Raw genomic sequence first — 23174 nt, forward strand, 5'->3', positions numbered from 1 at the left:
TCTATTGCAGTCATTATGTTAACTGCTGATCATAAAAAAGAACACAATTTCAATTCTTCCCAAAATGGTTACTTTGTTCTTCACCCTAAGCAAAGCCCAATTTCTGTGAATACCCAATATAGTAAAAAATGATAACTCCTTAAGAACTTATTTAGGAGAGAGTTCGAATAAATTCTGAATTTTCTGTTTCTTATAACATCATGTAGGTATACACATAGATTTAGGTACCTATGTGAGGAGATGATTTTACTGGAAATATATTTTTCAGAAAAAATCTTAGGAATCGGAAAAACCTTTTAATTTAATCTTCTTCTTTTAAAACCAACATGAAAGCCATTTATAGGAATGAAACCAGCGGCATTTTTGTTGAATTTCGGGGGTATATCAGTTGTCTCAATCGGTACCACTTCAAAATGACGGAAAAGATAAAAAAGCAAAGCTTTAATTTCCAACAGGGCGAATCTTGAACCAATGCAGTTCCTCGGACCAATTCCGAATGGAATATATGTGTAAGGATGTATATTACTTTTGTTTTCTGGAGAAAATCGTTCCGGGTCGAATTTTTCAGGGTTTGGAAAATATTTAGGATCGTTATGCAATCCCAGGATGGATATCATTAAAACAGTGCCCTCTTTGAGTGTTACAGGCTTTTCTCCGGGAAGTTCTGGTTGGATCGTGTATTCCTTTGTGACAATTCTGTCAGTGAGAATTCCGTTAGGCCATTTCCTTAAAGACTCTGAAAAACAGAGCACAAATGAAGTTTTAAAAGAAAAAAAAACAAGTGTTTAGGTAACATTTCTGGTATGAATGATATGATATATTTTCTTCAATATCATAAATTTATTAATGATTTTAATTTTGCCCTCTTCATGTAGATAATAATATCTAAAATGCATAGGTTATATGTATATAAGTAATTTATTTATCTATAATAATATTATAAACTTTTTTGTGAAATTCTTGTGAATAGGCTCACTAACTTCTGAATCCATTTTAAAAATTCTTTCACCTGTTGAAAGGTACACTATGCCGTGTAACATAGGGCAAGTTTAATCCAGATCGGATCGGGATCTACGTGAGTTTAACTGGAATAAATCGATGAAGAAAGTGCTATCTCGAAATTCGTGTAATACCGTCAGACTATGGTCGTCCTAATCGTCCATCTGAGCGTACAATAATTAAGAAAGTGAAAAATCTGATGAGACCGAATATGGTAGTATGTTACTGATGTATTGAGTCCCATACATCATCAAAATACTCGTTCGATCGAAAATATTGCTGCTGTAGGTGAAAATTATTATCACATGGAATAAGAGCTGAGGTTGGTAACCTATAAAAGCTCAGAAATGGAGAAAAAAAATATTAAATTAAACAGAAGTACAATACTAAACTAAACTAAAGTAAACCAAAAAGCACAAAGGTAAATATACAAAGTCACTGCCTAGTACACCATCCATCGTATAATATATATAATTGGTAATTCGCAATAAGGACTACAGAATCAGAAATATCAGTATGCAACCAAGATTCAGTAATGAAAATGAGCGATGGACCATGCACTCTAACAAATGAGAGAAGTTCATGATATTTCGAACGGAGGGATTGAATGAAAGTATAAATAAAACTCTATTCATGTATGGCACCACTACTACTCAGTTTTTTGGAGTCTGGGATACAATTGTTGGCTCTCCTCTGACGTACTTTATTGTCAAGTCCCTTTCTCCGGACCTTTCGCGCTCCTTCAGATCAAGGCGAAGCTGACTCAGAGTTGCTAACAGGTGAGGAGTCTTGTCATCAGAAACTAGTACGCGCTTGAAATCTCCAGAATTGAGAAGCTTCTTCTTGTTTCTCAGCAATGTTCCCACAACCCCGTTGTTCGAAAAGGAAACCCTCAGCAGACGTGAGTGGGATGGATTACGTTTTCCAATACGGTAAATCTTGACAATCGCGCTTTGTATAGAGTTATCAATAGATTCCAGTATCTTGACAGCCACGTCGGTGTCACCCTTCTCTGGGTCAGATTCAGGTACATTTTTAAGCAAAATGTTATAAGAACGTTTGACTCGCTCTAAAATCTCAGCGGAATCCAAAGAACATAGAGATGGTAGTCTATCGGGAGCAGCGGATAGAGTAGATTTAATCTTTACTATATCGTTAGTCATCTCATCAACTCTCGAAACCACAGCGTTCTGTGATGACTCTATTTGAGACAACTTATTTTGACACTCGTCAATAATGGAGCTATGGCTACTTAACTGCGAGGTATGTTCATCGAGAGTTGTTTTGCATTCACGCAGCTCGGCCAAAATTAGAGACTGATCGGATTTTATTGATTTTATGTTCTCAGATACTGAACTCATTTTACTCATTAGGAGAGAAAAATGTTCGAGTGTTACAGGCTGATCAGATTGCGAGTTACTCCGCAGCAATCGTTTGCTACTCAGGCACGGCGGACAGCTCCACTTACCCTTCGACTCTTTCATAAGCTCAGAGTCAACGGGCGATATATCGACACACGAAGCATGATAGAGTATGCGGCAGGTAGAGCATTTTAACACATTTTTATCTGATTCGGTGGCTATTTTCGAGCATTTAAAGCAGTACGAGGGCATGATTAGTAGAAAAATATTAGTTTAAATAGGAAAGGAGAGGCAAGTAAACTTTTCACTCTTGTGGGTCGATACAAGAGACTTTCACAGAGAGGGAAGACCACGGAATGATAAGAAATGGTGATCAGGCCGCGAAATAATTTGCTACGATTATCGGTCTGCTGAATTTAAATATTATGATCCAGTGCGGTCCACGCGTTTCCCACGACAGAGCCGAGAGAATGAAATATGTAAAGATTGTGAAATGTGGGGATCAAAAACCGAAAACCAATGAGCGTTCAACGAAGGGGGGGAAAGAACGCCAGGATCAACAATTATCTGCGCGGGTGGGATACTAATATCGACCTTAGATATGTAAACAAAGATCGGTGATGAAAAAATCGACTGAATTAAAACATAGATTTACCAAAGTAAATTGGAAAATTATATTATCCTACCTGAGGAAAGACAGAAAACTGTATCATTCAACACTAAAATATCAATGTAGAACACAGATAACCAGCTATTAACTACAGGTGATTGAGAGCTACAGAAAAACGCGTATAGACGAGGCAGTTGATGAAGATCAAAATATATCCATTTCTCGGTTCGCATAATATTTGGACCCCTCTTACGTCACGCTATGGCGTATTTTGAATCTGGATTTGCATCACTTTTTAAAGTTAAGTTGATACAAGAACTAAAGCCACTTTGCCATGGAATGCATAGAAACATGCCGATTGGGTGTTCGAACAAGAACGATGGTATGACGATTTTTCGCATCGAATTTTCTTCAGCGACGAAGTATATTTTTCATTCACTCGGTGGCTATGTAAACAAGCGAAATTGTCGCATATGGGGCAATAAAGATCCTTATGTAACTGCTGAGAGACCATTATATCCACAAAAAGTCACTGGTGTGGTCACTTCGCGTGCAATTTGGTCTGGTGAAATGATTGGCCCGTACTTCTCTGAATATGAGAAGAAGAAGGTGTCACTCAAAACATCAATTCTCATCGATATAGTCCAATGAATATCAATGTTTTTTGGTCTGGAATTAATGAAATGGAATTCGGAGAGATTTACTTGTGCGACATGGTGCAAAAAGTCACACAACACTACCCGTTTAGACTTTATTGCAAGGAAAATTCTTGGACTCATGATTTCTCCTCTCGATGATCTTATTTTGGGCTCAAAATTTTATGAATGAAATATTTTCAATTACATACAGGGTGTCCCGTAAAGACCACGTCAAACCGAGGGAGAATGTAGATCAAAGGATAACCCACCTGCTATGACAAAATTCCCATTAAAAAAGTCTTACCGTTTACGAGATATTTTTTTTTGTTGAAAATAATGAATTTTTGCCCCTTTCAATAGTTTTGCCCTTACAGTTGGTACAATTTAACATCTTTCTGGTTAATTTTAAAGGGGGGCTATGACAAATATTTTTATTGGAAATTTTGGAAGTGGATTATGTTGTTCATGAAGTTTAGCCCATCGTAGTGAAAAAAAATTGTACCGAGCTACTGCTGCACATTACACCAATAAATTGTCTATTTTATAAAGATTTCAAAGAGGTATCACACAAGTCATTTGTTATTCAAAGAAAAAAGATATGACTGTTTTTATACAATTGGGTACGTTTCTGACAAAATCAAGTTTGTCAATTCTGTTAAGAAACCTTCGATGTTGCATTACTTAGTGAACAATGGCAATTGTTTACGTGCGAAAATATTACTCGCATAATTATTCACCTGAACGAAATTCAATTTTGCCGGCAAATTTTGGAAAACATCATGCAGATCCAGATTTTTTTAATAAGATCATTTGGAGCGACGAGTCTTCCTGTACCAAGGATGGGTACATGAATCTCCACAATTTGCATAGCTGGAATATCATAAATCCATACGAGGTGGGAGAAGATAGATCACAATATCGATTCAAGATCAATTTATGGACAGGAATATTTAATGGTGCAATTTTGGACTCGATCGAACTGCCGCCATCACTGAACGCAAACAATTATTTGGAATTTTTAACCAACCAGCTGCCCATTTTATTGGAAGATGTGCCACTGGCGCTGCGACGTAGTCTGTTGTTTCAACATGATGGATGCCCAGCACATTACGGACTCGAAGTTACCGCACATTTGAATAGAACTTATCCCCACCGGTGGATTGGAAGAGAAGGTGAAATTTTGTGGCCTCCTCGTTCACCTGACCTAAATCCTATGGACTTTTAATATTGGGGCTGCCCAAAAAACATTCTTCAGCAATATTTTACAGAAAAAATTAACCAGAAAGATGTAAAATTGTACCAACCGTAAGGGCAAAACTATTGAAAGGGGCAAAAATTCATTATTTTCAAAAAAAAATATCTCGTAAACGGTAAGACTTTTATAATGGGAATTTTGCCATAGCAGGTGGGTTATCCTTTGATTTACATTCTCCCTCGGTTTGACGTGGTCTTTACGGGACACCCTGTATGTTAAATGAAAAAAATTTATCAGAAACCAGAAACACTTAGAAACTCACCAGAAACAACCATATCTAAATAGGGCATATTAATCACTTCATTATAATTAGGTTCTCTGTCTTCTGGCCAATTTCTATCAATTTCATCTATCAGCCTATTCTGCACGTCTGAATGTATTGCCAGTTCAAGAATAGTCAGACATATTTGCGTAGCAACTGCTTCGAAACCTGCAAGAAAGTATACGAAAACTTGGGCAGTGATATCTACATCAGTTAATTGCCAATTCGAATTCTTCTGTTCTGATTCTTCTTTGATAACTGCGCCACTGTCATTTCGTCCATGTTGCTCTTTTGCTCTCACTTTTTCTTTCCTAGCGTCCAGAAGTAGTCCTAAGAAGTCGGTAAGTTTGATGTTTTGTTTTTCTCTGGTTTTTATGGTGTCTTTTACTAAATTTATGAAGATTTCCTGAGGATATTTCGCTATTATTGGTACTTTCAAAATCTGTATGAAAAAAAATGAAGGTTAGCTCTGAGATTATCATTTTACTAACCACGATTATTTCGTTTATTTTTTTGTGTTCTGAAATTTTTTACTTTGTTGCATAAATTATTTTTGTATTATACTAGTAGAATAAATTGAAGGATCAAAATAAAATTCGAAATTTTAAGCGGTTTTTCAAATGACTGTATTTTCGATAACAATGGTCGTATCTCAATTTGAAAAAATGCTTTTTGAAGCTTGAAGATTATAGTTTAGAGATCTCATGATGAAAAATTTCTTCAAGCAACGTGTGTACCGCTCAATCCTAATGAATACAGTATCTAAAATTTCTGCGAAATTTTCTCAGTTTTTATTTTTGGCCTACAGACTTGGAAATTTTTTTTCCAACTTAACCACTATATGGATGAGACAACTTGTCCATTCAGCTTCAATATCCTTTTTTCAAAATTTCGATACAAGCACTCTCTGAAATATCGAACTTTGAATTGAAAATGACCTTTTTGTCTTTAACCATCAATATCTCACCGATCAATGTTTGCACAGAAAATTTAGGGGATGTTTTGAAATCTTGAATGAATTCTCTACAAGAAATAGCTATGGTATTCTCGAAAAAATTTTTTCTTCGTTATCACATGAATTTGAAGTTGATAAAAAAGGGCTTTTGGAGGCTTTTTGCATAATCAAGCGCTGAATTGAAAATATCAAAAAAACCATCAATGTTGAGTATGCGTTTTACAGTTCAATATCACCACAAAAATCCCAGAGAATTTCAATTCAATCCATGGAGCGGTTTTTTTGTTTTTTTTTATCTTGCATTCTCTCTTATATACGAAAAATTGATTGGTACTTACAGAAGCAATTTTAGGAGATATTTGATATAAAAACGAAGAAATTTTCATTCTAAGACTACCGAAATCAGCGCCGAGTTTGAAGAAAAAGTGGTTAATATCCTTCATAAAGTTCATCTGGATTCCAAGAAGAGTACTTGTCATAACACCACAGGTATACCTATGTATAATGCCTTTAAGTTCAACTTCGATAATATCCTCTTCCCTTTCCAAAAAGTAATCAGTGAATAGTTTCGCATTGTAACAAATTAGCATGAACATTGCCTTCATTTTACTGCTTGTGAATGTTGGACTGAGGGTGGATCTCATATCTCTCCATATTTGCCCTGCAAATAAATATTTTCGAAGAAGAAGAAGTTTTTTTTTCGATAACTGATATTCATTTCAATTATTACATTCTCTTTACCTAATAAGTCCCTGGACTATCAAGTAAAAACACATTTTTTCTCAAAACGTTTTGAAACGTTTTACTTTTACTAACCAGTTACTATAGCGTAGATACTAAACATGCCAATTGAAAAGTCACCTTCTACCATAGTAAAACAACAGTTTGGCAAAATTCGATTTTATTATTCAACATAGTTGCCTTCAAGGGTGATACAGCGATTATAGCGATCTTCCTACTTTTCGATACCATTTTTGTACTACGATTTGTCTTTCGCTTCAAAATAGGCCTCAGTTTCGGCGATTAATTCTTCATTGGTGCTAAATTTCTTTCCAGCGACCACTCTTTTGAGGTCTGAGAACAGGAAAAAGTCGCTGGGGCCAGATCTGGCGAATACGGTGCATGCAGAAGCAATTCGAAGCCCAATTCATGCAATTTTGCCATTCTTTTCATTGATTCGTGACACAACGCATTGTCTTGATGAAACAGCACCTTTTTTTCTTCAAATGGTGCCGTTATTTGAAGATTTCATCCTTTATATGTTTCCATAACGCTATATAATAATCGCTGTTGATGGTCTGGCTCTTTTGGAGGTAATCAATGAATATTATACCTTGCTCATTTCAGAATACTGATGCCATAACCTTACCAGCTGACTGTTGTGTTTTCCTCGCTTTGGATTCGGTTCATCTTATGCAGTCCACTCAGCTGACTGTCGATTGGACTCCAGAGTGAAATGATGGAGCCATGTTTCATCCATTGTCACATATCGACGCAAAAATTCAGGTTTATTGCACTTAAACAGCTTCAAACACTGCTCAGAATCATTAACACGTTGTTTGCTTTTGATCGATTGTGAGCTCTCCCGGCACCCATTTTGCACATAGCTTTCTCATGTACAAAATATTCGTAAATGATATGATGTACACGTTCAGATGATATTCTCACAATGTCTGCTATCTCGATCAACTTCACTTTAAGGCCATTCAAAATTATTTTGTGAACTTTTTTGATTTTTTCGTCGGTGACAGCCTCTTTTGGGCGTCCACTGCGTTCGCCGTCTTCGGCATACCAATCAATGATGGTTGACTTTCCTCGTGCAGACCCCGGAAACTCTTCATCAAGCCAAGATTTTGCTTTAACTGTATTTTTTTTCTTCAAAAAGCAATATTCCATCAGCACACGAAATTCTTTTTTTTTCATCTTTTTTCAAATAACAAAAGTAGCTACAATCACAACGCAATATCTCACAAACTAATGGTCGGACTGCTGTCAAATTTTGGCATCATATGAATTTAATACTAGCACCGTCATCTGTGCATCAGACCGGGGACTTTTCAATTGGCCTGATAATAAACTACTGAGATACTTTTTGTAAGTGTTTTGCTTCAATATTAATTCTAGAGCGAAGTATACAATGATATAAATAAACTGGAAGAAAATCTCTGAATTTAATTATTGAAATAATACCTTTTAGGCTCAGCACGTACTTGGAGAATAATATATCAGCTTCCTCTGTTGCGAAGTCTCGACGATTGAAAAAATAATCGAAATCCTTAACGCAAAATTTCTTGATGAGGTCTGGATTCCTGATAACCAATACAGGCCTTGAAAATTGATACAATCCATAATATCTAAGAAATGAAAATTATTTGATTTTGATTAGTGAATATCTTTAGTTGTTCTTTCTAAACACAATACAAATTGTTTCTAAATTGAAGGTATGAACGTATAGATGAATGATTAAAAAAAAAACAAATTTTTAACATGGTTCCCCAAAATCTTCGTTTTCAAGATGAAGTACGTCAAAATTTGAATTTAATTTTGCGAACAAATTATACTTCAGGGATTACATCATAGCATATTATGTAAATTGTCTGTGAAAATCTATAGGATAATATTTTTTCCCCTTCAGCTCCTGAATTTTTTGTAATTTGAAAAATATCGAAGAAAAATATGAAGAAGAATCATTGTTTCATTTAGACACTCTTTAATTTTGCTATTATTCCTAGTCAAAAATTTAAGACGAAATTTTTTTCTAATTCTGTCCATAAAAAATTATAGCTCGATAGTGCAATCAATTCACCGTAACAGTTTACTCATTAAGTAAGATCCAATCACAGGAGCGTCTCCAGCCGTTGGACAAGGGGGGAGGTGAACAAAACACAATCTTTCTCTCTCTCTCTCTTGGTATCACGTTTTATCAGCTGATAATTTAATAAAACTCAAATTTTGCATACATCAAAATCATAAAACTACAACCCAACCTAAACACAACCTTCTCGAATTTTTCAAAAATTCTATTCGAAATGGAACCTTATTGGAAAATTCTTTTCAATTTCGAGTAATACAGGTGCTATAAGACAAAATATTCAAACTCTATAGTAACCTGTATTTTGAAAGCAAAGCGTTTGTGGAGACATGTTAATGAGACTTTTTCCCTTTGTTTGTGAATTTTGTTTAACACTCTGTATTTCAGAAATGTCACATGAATTGAACGAGTATTTTACTTATAAATCATAAGAAGCTGGAATGACATGATCTTTGAGTTAACTCCCTTTATGCTATCTGCTTCAGTCAATATGTTACCGGGAATATTATATTTTGAAGCCTTCACCTTTCATTGGGAAACGAATTGTATATTCTTCTAGCTTGGTCTATAATGCCTTCAAGACCAAAGACGACTCTGAAGTTGTCACCAAACAGAGGAATAACTACACCTGTTTTCACATTTTTCTTTTTCCAGTATTGGAATGGTTTGATAACCACAAAATATACTAACATCATCAGTACTAATGAGAGAAAGAAGACCACGAACATCTGGAAAAAAATAATTATATAAATTCCAATTAGCTGACATGCTAAGCTCTCAGTTTACTCTATAGTCACAGAAGTATTGAATTAACTTTCCTAACAAATTTAAGTTCCTGTCAACATGGATTCTCGAAGAACAGGAATGTCAAAAATATAGAAACTCCCCTGTTTGAACTCATCAATGAAATTATGAAGGCAATTGAACAGGATGAAATTCAATAAGGCCTGTTCTTAGACCTCTCCAACACCTTTGATTCGGTGGATCACCGGAGATTGTTGAAGATTTTTAAGGATTGTGGAATTAGAGACTTGCGGCTAAAATTTAGTCTCACTTTACATTTCGAAGTCAGAGAGTGGTCGTGAAAATGGTGACATTTTTATGCCTGATTCGCGAGAAGTTATGCTGGGTGTACCGCAAGGGAGCATTTTCGGTCTTCTTTTCTTCTAATTTTATGTAAACCTGTAGCACATAATACACCACATAAGCTAATAGGTAGTTTAACTAGGTCAGACAGGTACTACATCCCATTAGTTAAGACTAATGTAGTATCTTTACGAAATTTTGCGGAAGGCCGGAAGATATAACTATTTGGTTATCATATATTTCAGAATCTATAGCAGCGTCAACAAATATACATACTCAGAATTGTCGGAAAAATGTTATGTGAACACAATCTTGTCCTTGAATTAATATAAAATTAACAATAAAATTTCCACAGTGACATATTAAAATTGATTGATCTAATAGTATATTATTCAACGAGCGGTAATGTAGGTCATAACTCACGCAGATGATGTTTGCAGCACGAGCCGCAGGCGAGTGCTGTAATTCATCAAGTGAGTTATGACCATTACCGCAAGTTGAATACTATACTTTATCTACGACTATATCAATAAATACTAAGAAAAAAAAAAACAGACTTAGAATATCATCAAGTGAGTTATGACCATTACCGCAAGTTGAATACTATACTTTATCTACGACTATATCAATAAATACTAAGAAAAAAATACATACTTAGAATATAGACAGTAGGAACGGGAGATAAACATATCTGCTCGATCCCGTACAAGAGAGATGGAAACTTAGTGCCACCAATCTCAATCGAACTAGCTTCGGCTAGCTCGAATCCAGTATTGAGTACAGACATAGAACTTTATTGAAAAACCTTAATAGTTGCCTATAAAAATGCATTAAAATATACCAAAAAATATTCCCTGTAAACGATGACTTAATGATCTTACTGCTACACCAATCTTGAAAATTTTTTCAAACTCCTTTATATTTTTCGGGCAATTAATTCTATATGGTAACATTAGCTGTTTGTCTTTTGGAAATGTATATAATATTTCATCTTCATACTTGAATTAATCGTTTTCAGCAAAACATTCACAATAATTAGATATCAACTTAATTTGAAAACGTCAAGAGTGACATTCCCTCGGACATTCCTCCCCTCAATAACAATAATGGAATGTTCCCTTTCGGCCAATCGAATAGAAGCAGAGAAGTATAGAAGCACAGATCCATATGTTCCCATTTATTATAGTGAATTTTAGTAGTGAGTTATTATAACTCACGGCTGTTTGTTAATAGATACTATTAATTGCTCAAAAGCAGTTGAATAATGAATATATAATTCAATAGGAGTAGATAAAATCAATTAACATTTCTGATGATCACATTTAGGCTGCCGAAAATGTTAGATTCCTAGAAATCATCCTTGACAAACACCTAAAATGGAGTCCTTATACTGAAAAACTTAGAGGAACACTAAATATCGCACGCTATAGCTTATACTCATGCTCAGATGCAAACTGAATATTCAACATCTCCAGTTTGTATATTTTATTAATTTTCATTCCATAAGTACTTTCCTATGTAATAATTTTCTGGGGAAGTTCATCATTTATGAATAATATTTTCCTAATTCAATGTAGGTAATCACAAATCTTGTAGTGGACTATTCAGGAAAAATGTAGTGGACTATTCAGGAAAAATAACATTTCAACAGCACATCTATTGTACATATACTTCTAATATTCTTTACCAAACATAATTACTATTTTGATAATCACAGAAATATAAATCATAAAAAAAAAAATTAATGCCTTTCATGTTCCTACTCATGCTTCTATGTTAAGGAAAGAATTTGTAGAATGTATGGCAATAAAATTGTTCAATGTCCTGCCTATTGGGTTCAGAAATATCTCTTGTCAAAGAAAATTCAAGAAGATATTGAAAGGTTTTATTCTTGATTGTGAACCTTATAATCTGAATGAATTTAGTGAATATTGTACCTTTCGATATTTTTTGCAAATTGATTTGACTTATTCTATTTTTACCTTTCGTAACAGATGCGTAAGAGAATAGGGATAGAAAACAATGAAACAAATGACAAGATGAAGCCAATACTTATTGTATTGTATTGTATTGAGAACAATTCTATACAGATTGTGTTAAAAGCAATGTCCGAAAAAATTCAAAACCTAAAACAGTACTTACCTTTTTTGGAATTATCCAGATCATATAATAGGTATTCCACGCAAACTGCACTTGTGCTGGTAAATGAGCCAACTGACTGAATGTTGTACTTTTTATTCGATTTTTTCAAGGACAAACTGCATTCGTGCTTTTTATAGATTTTTTTCCAATAGTTGAAGGACAGCTAGCTCAATAAAAGGTTCTGATTAAGTTTACATTTTTGTGTACCGGAACAACATATTATAATTTTAATAAAACGTGAGTTATTTTTCTTTTTGTACTCTAAAATATTCTTGCAGTAGAATCAATTTTCAGGCTCGATTTTTAAGAGTATACATTTGGTTCAAACCGCCAACTTATGAATTCAACTAGAAGAGAAAATTGGAAAATGGTGTCAAATGAACAGTTCTCCTAACTTCTTCATTACTGGTGCTATGAACATGAAACAAAAATATTTTATAGAAACATTTTTTGGCAGAACCCATTGTTGTAGTAATTTATTTTTTATTGAAATTAGTCTCAAAATTTAATGAAAATTTGAGTTTTTTTAATGTAAACCATAAAAATTCCTATGACAAATAAATAAAATTTTCTATAGCCACATTTCTTGGTAGAGCCCATTGGTGTAGTCATTGGTTTTTTATTGCAATTAATTATATGTAATACAAACTTGTGTTTTTTAAATGTAAACCATTCAAATTCTTATTCAAATAAAACCGCTCATTGTTTTTCTGTTCAAAAATATTTAACATGATAATTTCTTATCAAAGTATTAAAATCCTCGATTTCATTTTCACACTGCAAATGAACCAAGTGCCTATCTGTGATAATCTCTGAAGTTCAAATAATTAAAATATTCGGTGGCCGGCAAAGCCTCTGGATTTAACACCCTCAGATTTTTTCTTTGTTTAGATTCAATGAACAATATTTATCAATTTGGAAAGTTGAATAAATCAAACGGTTTTAAATCTGGAGACCATTGAATATTTTAATCATCTGAAGCTTACAGATTATCATAGATAGGCAAGTGGTTGAAATATATTCTATATTTTTGAAAAAGGAAAAAACTACCTACAATAAACAACAAATGATTACACCAATGTATTCTACTGAAAAAATGCTTCATAAGTGGCTGCTTTTAGTCGAATGCATAAATTATATCACATCAATTTAAACGTCTTACCGGAAATCGAAGTTCATAACTAACGAACGATAATGCAACTATCAATGAAATAAAGAATTATGTCAAATTTTGAGATAGATAACCTCTTATTAGTTACTGAAAGTATTTTTTAAACTTTTATCTTCACACTTGATGAAATATAAGGTGAATTTTTGTAGGCCTTAAATACCAATATTCTTAACGTATAAAATTTTATTATTTTTATTTATATTTTATCGACTTGATCACAATTTGTGATTTCTTTATTATAAAATGTTTAGTCATATAATTCAATTGAATTGCACTAAAAACTTTCATTCATACATTCAGAGGACTGGAGTCGATAGCTATTTGATTTATAATCAATAAAGTTGATTTCTCTCTCCCTATTTCCATTGAAATGTGATTCTTTAACTCCTTTTTTTCAATCCAAGGTGAAATCCGTTTTCAGGTATAAAACCGAAAGCGTTCTTGTTGAATTTGGGTGGTATTTCAGTTTTTTCAATTGGCACTACTTCAAAATGACGGAAAATGTAAAAAATCAGTGCCTTAACTTCCATGAGGGCAAATCTTGAACCAATGCAATTCCTTGGACCAATTCCAAATGGCATGTATGTATAAGGATCGATATTATTTTTGTTCTCTGCAGAAAATCGTTCTGGGTCGAATTTTTCAGGGTTTGGGAAGTATTTAGGATCGTGGTGAAATCCCATGATGGGGATCAGCACTATAGAGCCCTCTTTAAGTTTCAAAGGTTTTTCTCCGGGAAGTTCCGGTTGGATGGTGTATTCCTTAGTGACCGTTCTGTCAGTTAGGATGGCGTTAGGCCATTTCCTCAAAGCCTCTGGAAAATATCGAGTTAGCTTATCAATATAACAACAAAGAAATTTGAAAACGATAGATATTATATTTCATTATAAAGGGTTAGAACTATTTAGAGGAGCACTACAAGGATATCGAAAATCGTTAGAGATACAGGGTGGCTTACAAAAATGTTGCGTTATTTAGGGCTTAGTGTGTTGGTGTCAACAGATCCAAAATATCACCAATGGTTCTCGAGATATCTCGAAGAAACTAAAAATCGAGATTTTCTTTTTTTCTGTATAAGTCATTTGTTTTGGAGATAACTTCACGAAATTTGGTTTGTAGTCATAAGCCAATGTAGAGATTCTATTCATGCCGTCAGATCTTTTCTGTTTCCATTGTTTCAAAGTCAATTTTTTTTCTTATGAACGCCATATGGATTCTCCTTCTGAAGTGATAAAGAAAAAAATTACGAATTCAACAATGATATTTACTCTACCAAAATATCGATTCTAGCTTAACAAATTTGAACTTCCTCTTTATTTTTTGTTTAAGTTGTTATGTGAATCCATCACTTAATTTCTGTAAAAACCTATATCGCGTTTGATAAATAACGTCCTATTGACTACAACATGTGTAAAACTGGCAATGTCTGTAGAAATTGATCTATATTATTTAAAAAAACTCAAGTGATGAATTTTAGATTTATTTTCACGTAAGTATCTCTGCGAAACTCTTATGCTGTCCAAGCTGAGCTATGGATTGACAGTTTTTTATCCTTGCCTAGATTCCATCGAGAGATATAGGTTGCAAAAAGTGCAGAATTCGTGCTGCCGCTACGTTTTAGGTTTGAGAAAATACGATAGGGGGATCAGTGATGGAATAAATGAGTTAGCGTGGCTCAGGATCGAAAATATTTTTCGGCTTCAGATGAGTATTACCTACTGTATATCGAAAATTGAGTACAGTTATTCCTCCTTATTTGAAAGCAAAGATTTGGTTCAGCCATGTTTCAGCGCTCTTTTACCTTTAATGCGGTGAAATTGCATAATGAGATGCTGATTGCATGTGGGGGTTCTTCTTTGAACTCATTGAAGAAAGAATTGAAGAATGTTTTATTTTTGAGCCAGTTACAGATTTTGTAGATAAGTTTCATTTTTGGGGATATTCATGATGGATATTATTTATGTTGTTATGTTTCCTTTCATTAATTTTAATTTTTGTTTTTTTCTTTATTTGTATTTCGTTGGGGGTTGAGTAGGGTAGCCTTGGCTAGACATCGCCCCTAGAATTTGCCAAATGAAGACACTATTATTATTATTATTATGTTTTCACATAATAACTGTCAACTAAATCATTTTACAATTCTGTGCTGGCTCCAGCCTAGCAGTAGATCATTTATAATATTGATATGACAATGTATTTTGGTAACCATTTCATTGGAAGAGTTCTGTCAATGCATTTCCATAAATATCAGAATTGTAAATGACATTTGGTATGTGAAACCATCACTTAAGTGTTTCACATTATGTAGAACAATTTCTACAGACGTTGCCATTTGTACGTTTATGTGGAGTGTTAGTATGACCATGATTATGAAATTGGTAGGACACATTACTTATCAAACAGGATAAAGGTTTCCACAAGAATCAAGTGATGGTATCACATAACAACTGGACGAAGTAACAAGTTGTTTAATAATTCTGACACCATCCTACTACTTAAACAAAAAAATAAAAAGTTCAAATTTGCGTAGATAGACTCGTAATTTTTGTAGAGGGTGATACATTGTTGAATTCGTAATTTTTTTTCTTCATCACCTCATAAGGAGAACCGATATGGCGTCCATAAGAAACAAAATTGACTATTGCGTCTCTGAAACTATGGAAAACAAAAAAATCTGACGACACCATTAAAATCTCTATATAGGATAATGGCCACAAACCAAATTTCGTGGAGTTATCTCCAGAAACAAATGAGTAATACAGAAAAAAAGAAATCTCGATTTTTAGTTTTTTCGAGAAATCCCGAGAACCATCGGAGATATTTTAGATCTGTTGACACCTACACACTTTTTGTAATTTAGGTCACCCTGTATCTCTAACGGTTTTCGATACCCCTGTAGTGCCATCTAAATACTTCTAACCCTGTATAATTTCATAGCATTGTTGCTTAAACATTAAGGTTACTATATGAATGTTATTAATCAGAATGATTGAATTGACAATCTATGGATTACTCACCAGAAACAACCATGTCCAAATAAGTCATGTTCATCACTTTGTTGTAAGATGGTTTGTCATCTTCTGGCCAATTTTCATCAATTTCATCAATAAGTTTTTTCTGTATATCTGGATTTACTGCCAGTTCATGAACAGTCAGACATATGAGTGTGGCAACTGCTTCAAAACCGGCAAGGAAGAATAAGAAAGCTTGGGCAGCAATGTCTAAATCAGATAAATTGCTATTAATACTCTTCACTTCTAAATGTTCTTTAACGACGGCGAAACCACCATCTTCATCTTTTTCTTTCAAATCCAATTTCCCTTTTCTAGCATCTAGAAGCAGTCCCAAGACATCGGGACGTTTGATGTTTTGTTCTTCTCTCATTTTTAATGTGTCTTTCACTAAACTGATGAAGAAATCTTGAACTTTTGTCGCAATAATTGGTATTCCCAAAATCTGAATAGCAAAAAAATAAATTAGTATTGTTCAACAAAGTCTTGTAGCCAGGTGAAATTTCCCAAACTATAGGGTTGTACAATAAGTGGTTTCATTTTGAAAAGCCTGCTATCTGTGCAGCTGTCACCATTGGAGGCGGTCATCTTTTAACAATTGACAAGTAGAAACTACGCCATTATTAATAATGGAACGATATACGCTTCAAAAATGCAATGAAATAATTAAAATGCACTTCATAAATGCAGAAAATTAAGCAGTCACGATTCACAAAAAGTGAAGCAATTTTGGGCCGTGATGAGCAACTTGAACGTGAACGACGCTTATTTTCAACAAGACGCTAGTGCTATACAAGCAATGAAACAATCGAAATTTGGCAAGAAAAGTGGTTCTTCTAAAATTAAAAATGGAGACGTAAAAACCTATTTTGAATTCTAGTATGTGGTTGAAAAGGAAGGTAAATCAGAGGAATATTTGAGATTGCTTCAGTCATTACGAAAAGTTTTGGAATCTCAAAAACGCTGAGTAGAAAGGAATAAGTAGTGAACTTTGGCAGATCACGAGAAAGCCAAGTAGTATAAAACCCTCTTAAGGGGGAACACTACCACGTGCGTTTTTCCGCATCCGTTAAAGTTTAACTATTCTATATATTGTATGATATCAATCATTTAAGAATTATTAAAATAGTCTACTCCATTGAAGGTGGAGTAATCGTGATGTAATTGGTGAGGTTTGACGAAACATATTAAACATTCCCATCAATGCCGAAGAAATTTCATTAGAAATAATAAACCAAAACCATTTTCACCATTCAAATTTTGAAATCTAGAGAAAATAGCCAACTACGTCGTGATTGTTATCCAAAAGAAGCATAGGGTATATCCTGAAATATGTTCTATGCTCATGACTTATGGGACTGGAATTCACAACGCTTCCACTTATCGTTTCAGATTTAAATATTTCCTAAGATCAACCCAAAAAACGCCCAATATTTGAAATGATGAGTCAATTTGCTTTAGATCTGGATGGAGATCATTTTTTTCAAACTTTCATGAATTTAAATACTCACAGAAGCAAGTTTTGGAGATAGCTGATATAGAATGAATGCAATTTTGATTCGGATGTTGTTGAAATTCAAGCCATCTCTACCCATCATGAAGAAAGTGTTTTTTCTATCTTTCAGCGAGTCTACCTGTATTCCAAAGGCAGCGTTCGCAATAACATCGCTCGTGAACCTTTGAACAGAATCTTTCAATTCGATCTCCGTTATATCCTCCTTCTTTTCCAAGAAATAATCGGTGAATAGTTTTGCATTTTGACAAACCAATTCGAACATTGCCTTCATCTTGCTACCCGTGAAGGTAGGACTAAGGGTAGATCTCATATTTTTCCAGGATTGTCCTAAAAACACAAACTGATATCAACTGAAGTCAAAACACAGGATCTTTCCAAATTAGACATGAACCTTGGAGGACGTGTTATTATGACTGTCGTTTGAGTCATAACTAGTGATAACGAGAAATAGTTTACGAGATATTTGGGTTCTTGTGATTTTCAAAAGATTTCTCACCTTACTTCATTTTTTGTCAATTTTTCCTACGTTGACCAAATTTGATTATAATATTGGATTATTTTCATGGCCAACGAGAAGTACGGATCTAACACCATTAGAATAGACAAAACAGCGAGAAGATTGAGAGTGAATTTCAGGCGGAAAGTAACAACTGAAAAAATTAGAAAGAGGTACGTGCTTGTATAAGGAATGGTGGTGGTTATTTAAAACATAATTTATGAATACATTCTCAACTGATATTTTGAGTTTAATTGCAGTAAAAAAAATATTTAATTCATTACTTTCTTTGCTCATTTTCCTTTTCGAATTAAAATCTGCAGAAACAAAACTAGTGCCTGAAAACTTTTTAGGAAATGAAGGAGGAATTTGTCAATATTTTTGAATAATTTTATCATACATAATTTGTGGAATTCGAATGTTGCAGGCAATTTTATTTTATAAATTTACTATTCTTTTCTTTATATAACAACATTCAAATCATTCTGATTTTTACTCAATATCTAATACAACATAGTTTTGCTTTTTTCAATACAAATCATATCCTCTTCTGATTAAAATAATCAAACTTGGTCAACGTAGAAAAATTGACGAAAAATGAAGTAAGGTGAGAAATTTTTTTGGAAACACAAGAACTCAACAGTCTCGGAAACTGTTGATTTTTGGTTATCAATAAATTATGGCGCAATCGATAGCAAATGAGTGATACTAACACCTCCTTAAGGTTCACGTCTTATTTGGAAACACCCTGTAAATTCCAAACGATAATAGGAGTCAATGAAGTCTCTAAAATTTACATACATACATATCAACCATTATCAGAAGCCGAGTTTTGTAATGAAAAAAGATTGTGATAGATCTAATTATGAATGTAAGAATCCATAAGTAAATGAAGGGTTTTCCAATAAGATATATAAAAAAATGTTATATAAAACGAGTATATCAATGGATATTTTTTTATTTTAAAAACGAAGTATACTATCAAGGATGAAAAACGCATCGGTTGCAGCATCATATCATCTGCATGAAATTTTCCATGATCACTTCACACATTTGCGGTTGTATGTCCTCGAAAATTCTATTAATTCCATCTTCAAGGTCTTGAATCGATCGTAGAGCATTGTCATAAATCTTTTTTTTCACGTAGCTTCGAAGGAAAAGGTCTAAAGGTGGCCAATTTTGATTAATTCTTCGAAAAGAAATGACAAAGAAACTTTTCTTGCGAAATTGCGATTGTTCTGTTGTTTGTGTGGAACGTAGTGACGTCTTGTTGAAAATAAACGTCATCCACGACAATATATATATTTTTTTTAATTCCTTTATATGTGCTAGGCTTCCTTAACCATCTACACAAAGAACATTTCATTTGATATAAGACTCTTGCAATTCAAATTTATTAACCATCACCAGACATATACAATATCCATGTCCTAGCCGAGATTCTAACCCGGTACCTCCAGTACCACTCTTCAGTCTAACGTATTATCGAGATAGTCTTCGACAATAATTTCCAACTCAATTCTGGCCTTAGAAAATAATAAATTATAGCTCATTCTTTTCACCGTAGCCTCCGAGGAAAAATGGGCTTCTTCCCTGAAGATGATTTTCCGATAAAAATCATTTTGATGCATTTCAATTACCCAATCAGCAAACATACGAGGTAGCTGATGGTGATCGACCGACAAACCTGGGTTTAGTCAACACTAAGAGCTACAGAAGCAATACTCTCAGTTTTTCTTGAGCGATGCACACGGTTTCCATTCTCTTCATCACTAACTTGTCCCAACAGCTCGAAATTTTCAACCAGTTTCACAATTGCCGGCCGAAAATGTGCTTTACAACGACCCTTTCCATTTTTAGTAATGGATTAGTTTTTACTTATCAAATATAAAATACTAACATTTTCAACAGCGACAATAGTGGGGTATTCAAAATGAAACCTCTTATTGGAAAACCCTTTTACTGAAAAGTTTGAAAATTAGATGAAAAATTAACTAACGCATAAGATTAATATACAGGGTGGCCATTTGAAAACGAAACAGACGAGATTACAGACGAAATAAAGTTTTTCGATAGAAATGCTCGGACAGGTCGATTTCTGTTTCGAGGGGGACAACTTAAGATGTAGGTTACGGACGCATAGCGCTTCAACCCTTGCTGCTACAACCCCCACCCCCAATTTTTGAATAGGGAAGATGGGGTGAGTGATACCTCAATTTAAAGGTATTTTTATACTGATTTCAGCACAGTAATTGTTTTTTCATTTTATGCATTAGTTCTCGAAATATTCATGCGTTAGTTAGTCAGGAAGGAAGCCACAGTCATGGTTGTTTTGAAGCTCAAAATGTCGATTTTTCACAAAACACTACAAGTGCCATGAAAACACCACTTCATTTTCAAATACTTAGTTGAAAATATTTCGAGAACTAATGCATAAAATGAAAAAACAATTACTGTGCTGAAATCAGTATAAAAATACCTTTCAAATGAGGTATCACTCACCCCATCTTCCCTATTCAAAATTTGGGGGTGAGGGTTGTAGTAGCAAGGGTTGAAGCGCTATGCGTCCGTAACCTACATCTTAAGTTGTCCCCCTCGAAACAGAAATCGACCTGTCTGAGCATTTCTATCGAAAAACTTTATTTCGTCTGTAATCTCGTCTGTTTCGTTTTCAAATGGCCACCCTGTATAAGGGAATACCTTTCAGATTTAGCAGATTCTTCGAGAACAGTACATCAGCTCCTTCGGCTGCAAAGTTTCGACGATTGAGAAAATGGTCGAAATCCTTCACACAACATTTTTTTATTATATCTGGAGTACGAATAACCAGTGCAGGGTTGAAGAATTGATACAACCCATAATATCTGAAGATTAAAAAATATTGTTGTCAATGAACATCTGTGAGTATTTACTGCTCAATTGAAAAGAAAATCAAAGAAAATATATTAAGAGGGGTCTATACGGTTACAGCGATCAGTTAAAAAATGATTACGCTTTTTTATGCTAGAGACTATTCATTTTTATGAGGTTTTCACTATTATTAATTTTAAAGAATTCGTCATTGCAGAGGGCCCTTATTCATCATTTTTTTTGGAATGAAAAAAAAAAGAATTAGATGAATTATTTATCGAAGAATGAATATATGTATGATATAACTTTCCGAATAAACATTTCTTGTTTTATGACTTCTCACATAAAAATATATTATACAAAAAGTCTTGTCAAAGGCTGAAAATGCGGTTCTAAAATTATAAATGAAAACGTAAAAACCTATTTTGAATTCTTGCATGTGGTTGAAAACGAAGGTAAATCAGAGGAATGTTTGAGATTGCTTCACTCATTACGAAAAGTTTTGGAATCTAAAAAAAGCTGAGTAGAGAGGAGTAAGTAGTGAACTTTGGCAGATCACGCGAAAACCAAGTGGTATAAACCCCTCTCAAGGGGGAACACTACCACGTACGTTTCTCCGCATCTGTTGAAGTTTATTTATTCAGCTTCTCCCAGCTCATTTCATTCGAAATGAGAACATGAAGCAGCACCAGACGTTCATGGGTCAATTTTTAGTACTGACTCGAAAAATAAAAATGAATTATTTGGTTCAACTTTATTATTTTTTAATAAACTTTTGCCATCGATAGAGGAAAAACAAATTTCGATAATTAACGTTTTGGAATGTACCGAATTCTAATATCGAATAATAGGTAGAATCCGTTCGTCTGAAGCTTTTCTTGGAAACTATGAGAGCTATTCGCACGAAATGTGGTACAAAAGGATTACCATCCATTAATTCTAAGGCTGATAAAAGGAAAATTTATAAAAATTCTCATTTTCAGAAGTGGACTACGTACAAATATCAGTTGTTATATCACAATATTTCATTGATTCACAATGCTCTAGATTACGGTCCATTTATTTAAAAAAAATCATTCAAATTCGAAAAAAAATCATATTTTCAGAAATTGACTATGCAGAATCAATAAATTTCGAAACAATAATAGGTAATTATAACATCGTAGTACTGAACTCCAATATTCCGCTATAATTATCTACCAGTTCAACTAAAATGTTAATTCTTGTTGTTCATAAACATTATCATGATCACATACACTAAAAAATACATTGGGATTGAATGAATAGCTGCAAAACAAATTTTACATCATTAAAAAACTAATAGTTGTCATCATCATTATAATGACCATGTATTAATTATATTCTTCTTGTTTTCCTGTAGAAATCGAATTTGATAATTTTACATGACACTCCCAAAAAGCAAGAGAGTAATAGGGTAAAAAAAAAAATAGATTCTTGAATCTTTTGTTACCCATATCGAAAAAAGTCACCTCTAAATAATAATCTTTCTGTATTCTAATCTATCTATAATCTAATCTATCCGCCGTTTTGCAATAGATGGCTGTAGTGGTAAGTGGTAATCGAAATAAATAGATAGTAGATGTCATACAATAAGCTTAGGTACTGGTGAACTTAACGCCATCGAAATATTAGTCGATTTGTGCCGTTATTCTCGATTAAACATGTTAGCTTACGAGCCAATTCCTCGTCATTTGCGGGATGTTTCAATTTTTTGCTTTAATATGAAAAAATCTGCGGCTGTGGCTCATCGAATGGTCTCAAATACCTATGGTGACGCCGCTATTAGGGAAAGAACGTGCCGAGAGTGTTTTCAACGTTTCAAGAAGGGTGTTTTTGATATCGAGCATGGCGGTGGAAGGGAGAAGGTTTTCGAAGATGCAGAATTGGAGGCATCACTTTATCAAGACTCGTATCGAACGCATCAAGAAATTGGCAGGATCATTGGGAGTGACGCAACAAGGCCTTTCAAAACGCATGCCAGGTTTTCGA

At 33.9% G+C, this 23174-nt stretch overlaps 1 protein-coding gene across 1 annotated transcript in view; it reads right to left on the bottom strand.

Annotated features, from left to right (window-relative positions):
• Window positions 1-282: 282 nt before the first annotated feature.
• LOC123673437 overlaps window positions 283-23174 on the bottom strand; it is a 30337-nt gene continuing 7445 nt past the window's right edge. Inside the window, exons 3-12 of the mRNA XM_045607917.1 lie at window positions 21015-21178; window positions 17814-18145; window positions 16309-16747; window positions 13673-14105; window positions 12121-12196; window positions 9418-9620; window positions 8271-8434; window positions 6419-6741; window positions 5126-5567; window positions 283-736 (exon numbers count right to left, since the gene is read on the bottom strand). Of these exons, the coding sequence (XP_045463873.1) occupies window positions 297-736; window positions 5126-5567; window positions 6419-6741; window positions 8271-8434; window positions 9418-9620; window positions 12121-12196; window positions 13673-14105; window positions 16309-16747; window positions 17814-18145; window positions 21015-21178 (3016 nt within the window). The 3' untranslated portion in view covers window positions 283-296. The remainder of the gene's footprint in view (window positions 737-5125; window positions 5568-6418; window positions 6742-8270; window positions 8435-9417; window positions 9621-12120; window positions 12197-13672; window positions 14106-16308; window positions 16748-17813; window positions 18146-21014; window positions 21179-23174) is intronic.

Source organism: Harmonia axyridis, chromosome 2 (assembly GCF_914767665.1).
Source record: "Harmonia axyridis chromosome 2, icHarAxyr1.1, whole genome shotgun sequence".
Classification (NCBI taxonomy): domain Eukaryota; kingdom Metazoa; phylum Arthropoda; class Insecta; order Coleoptera; family Coccinellidae; genus Harmonia; species Harmonia axyridis.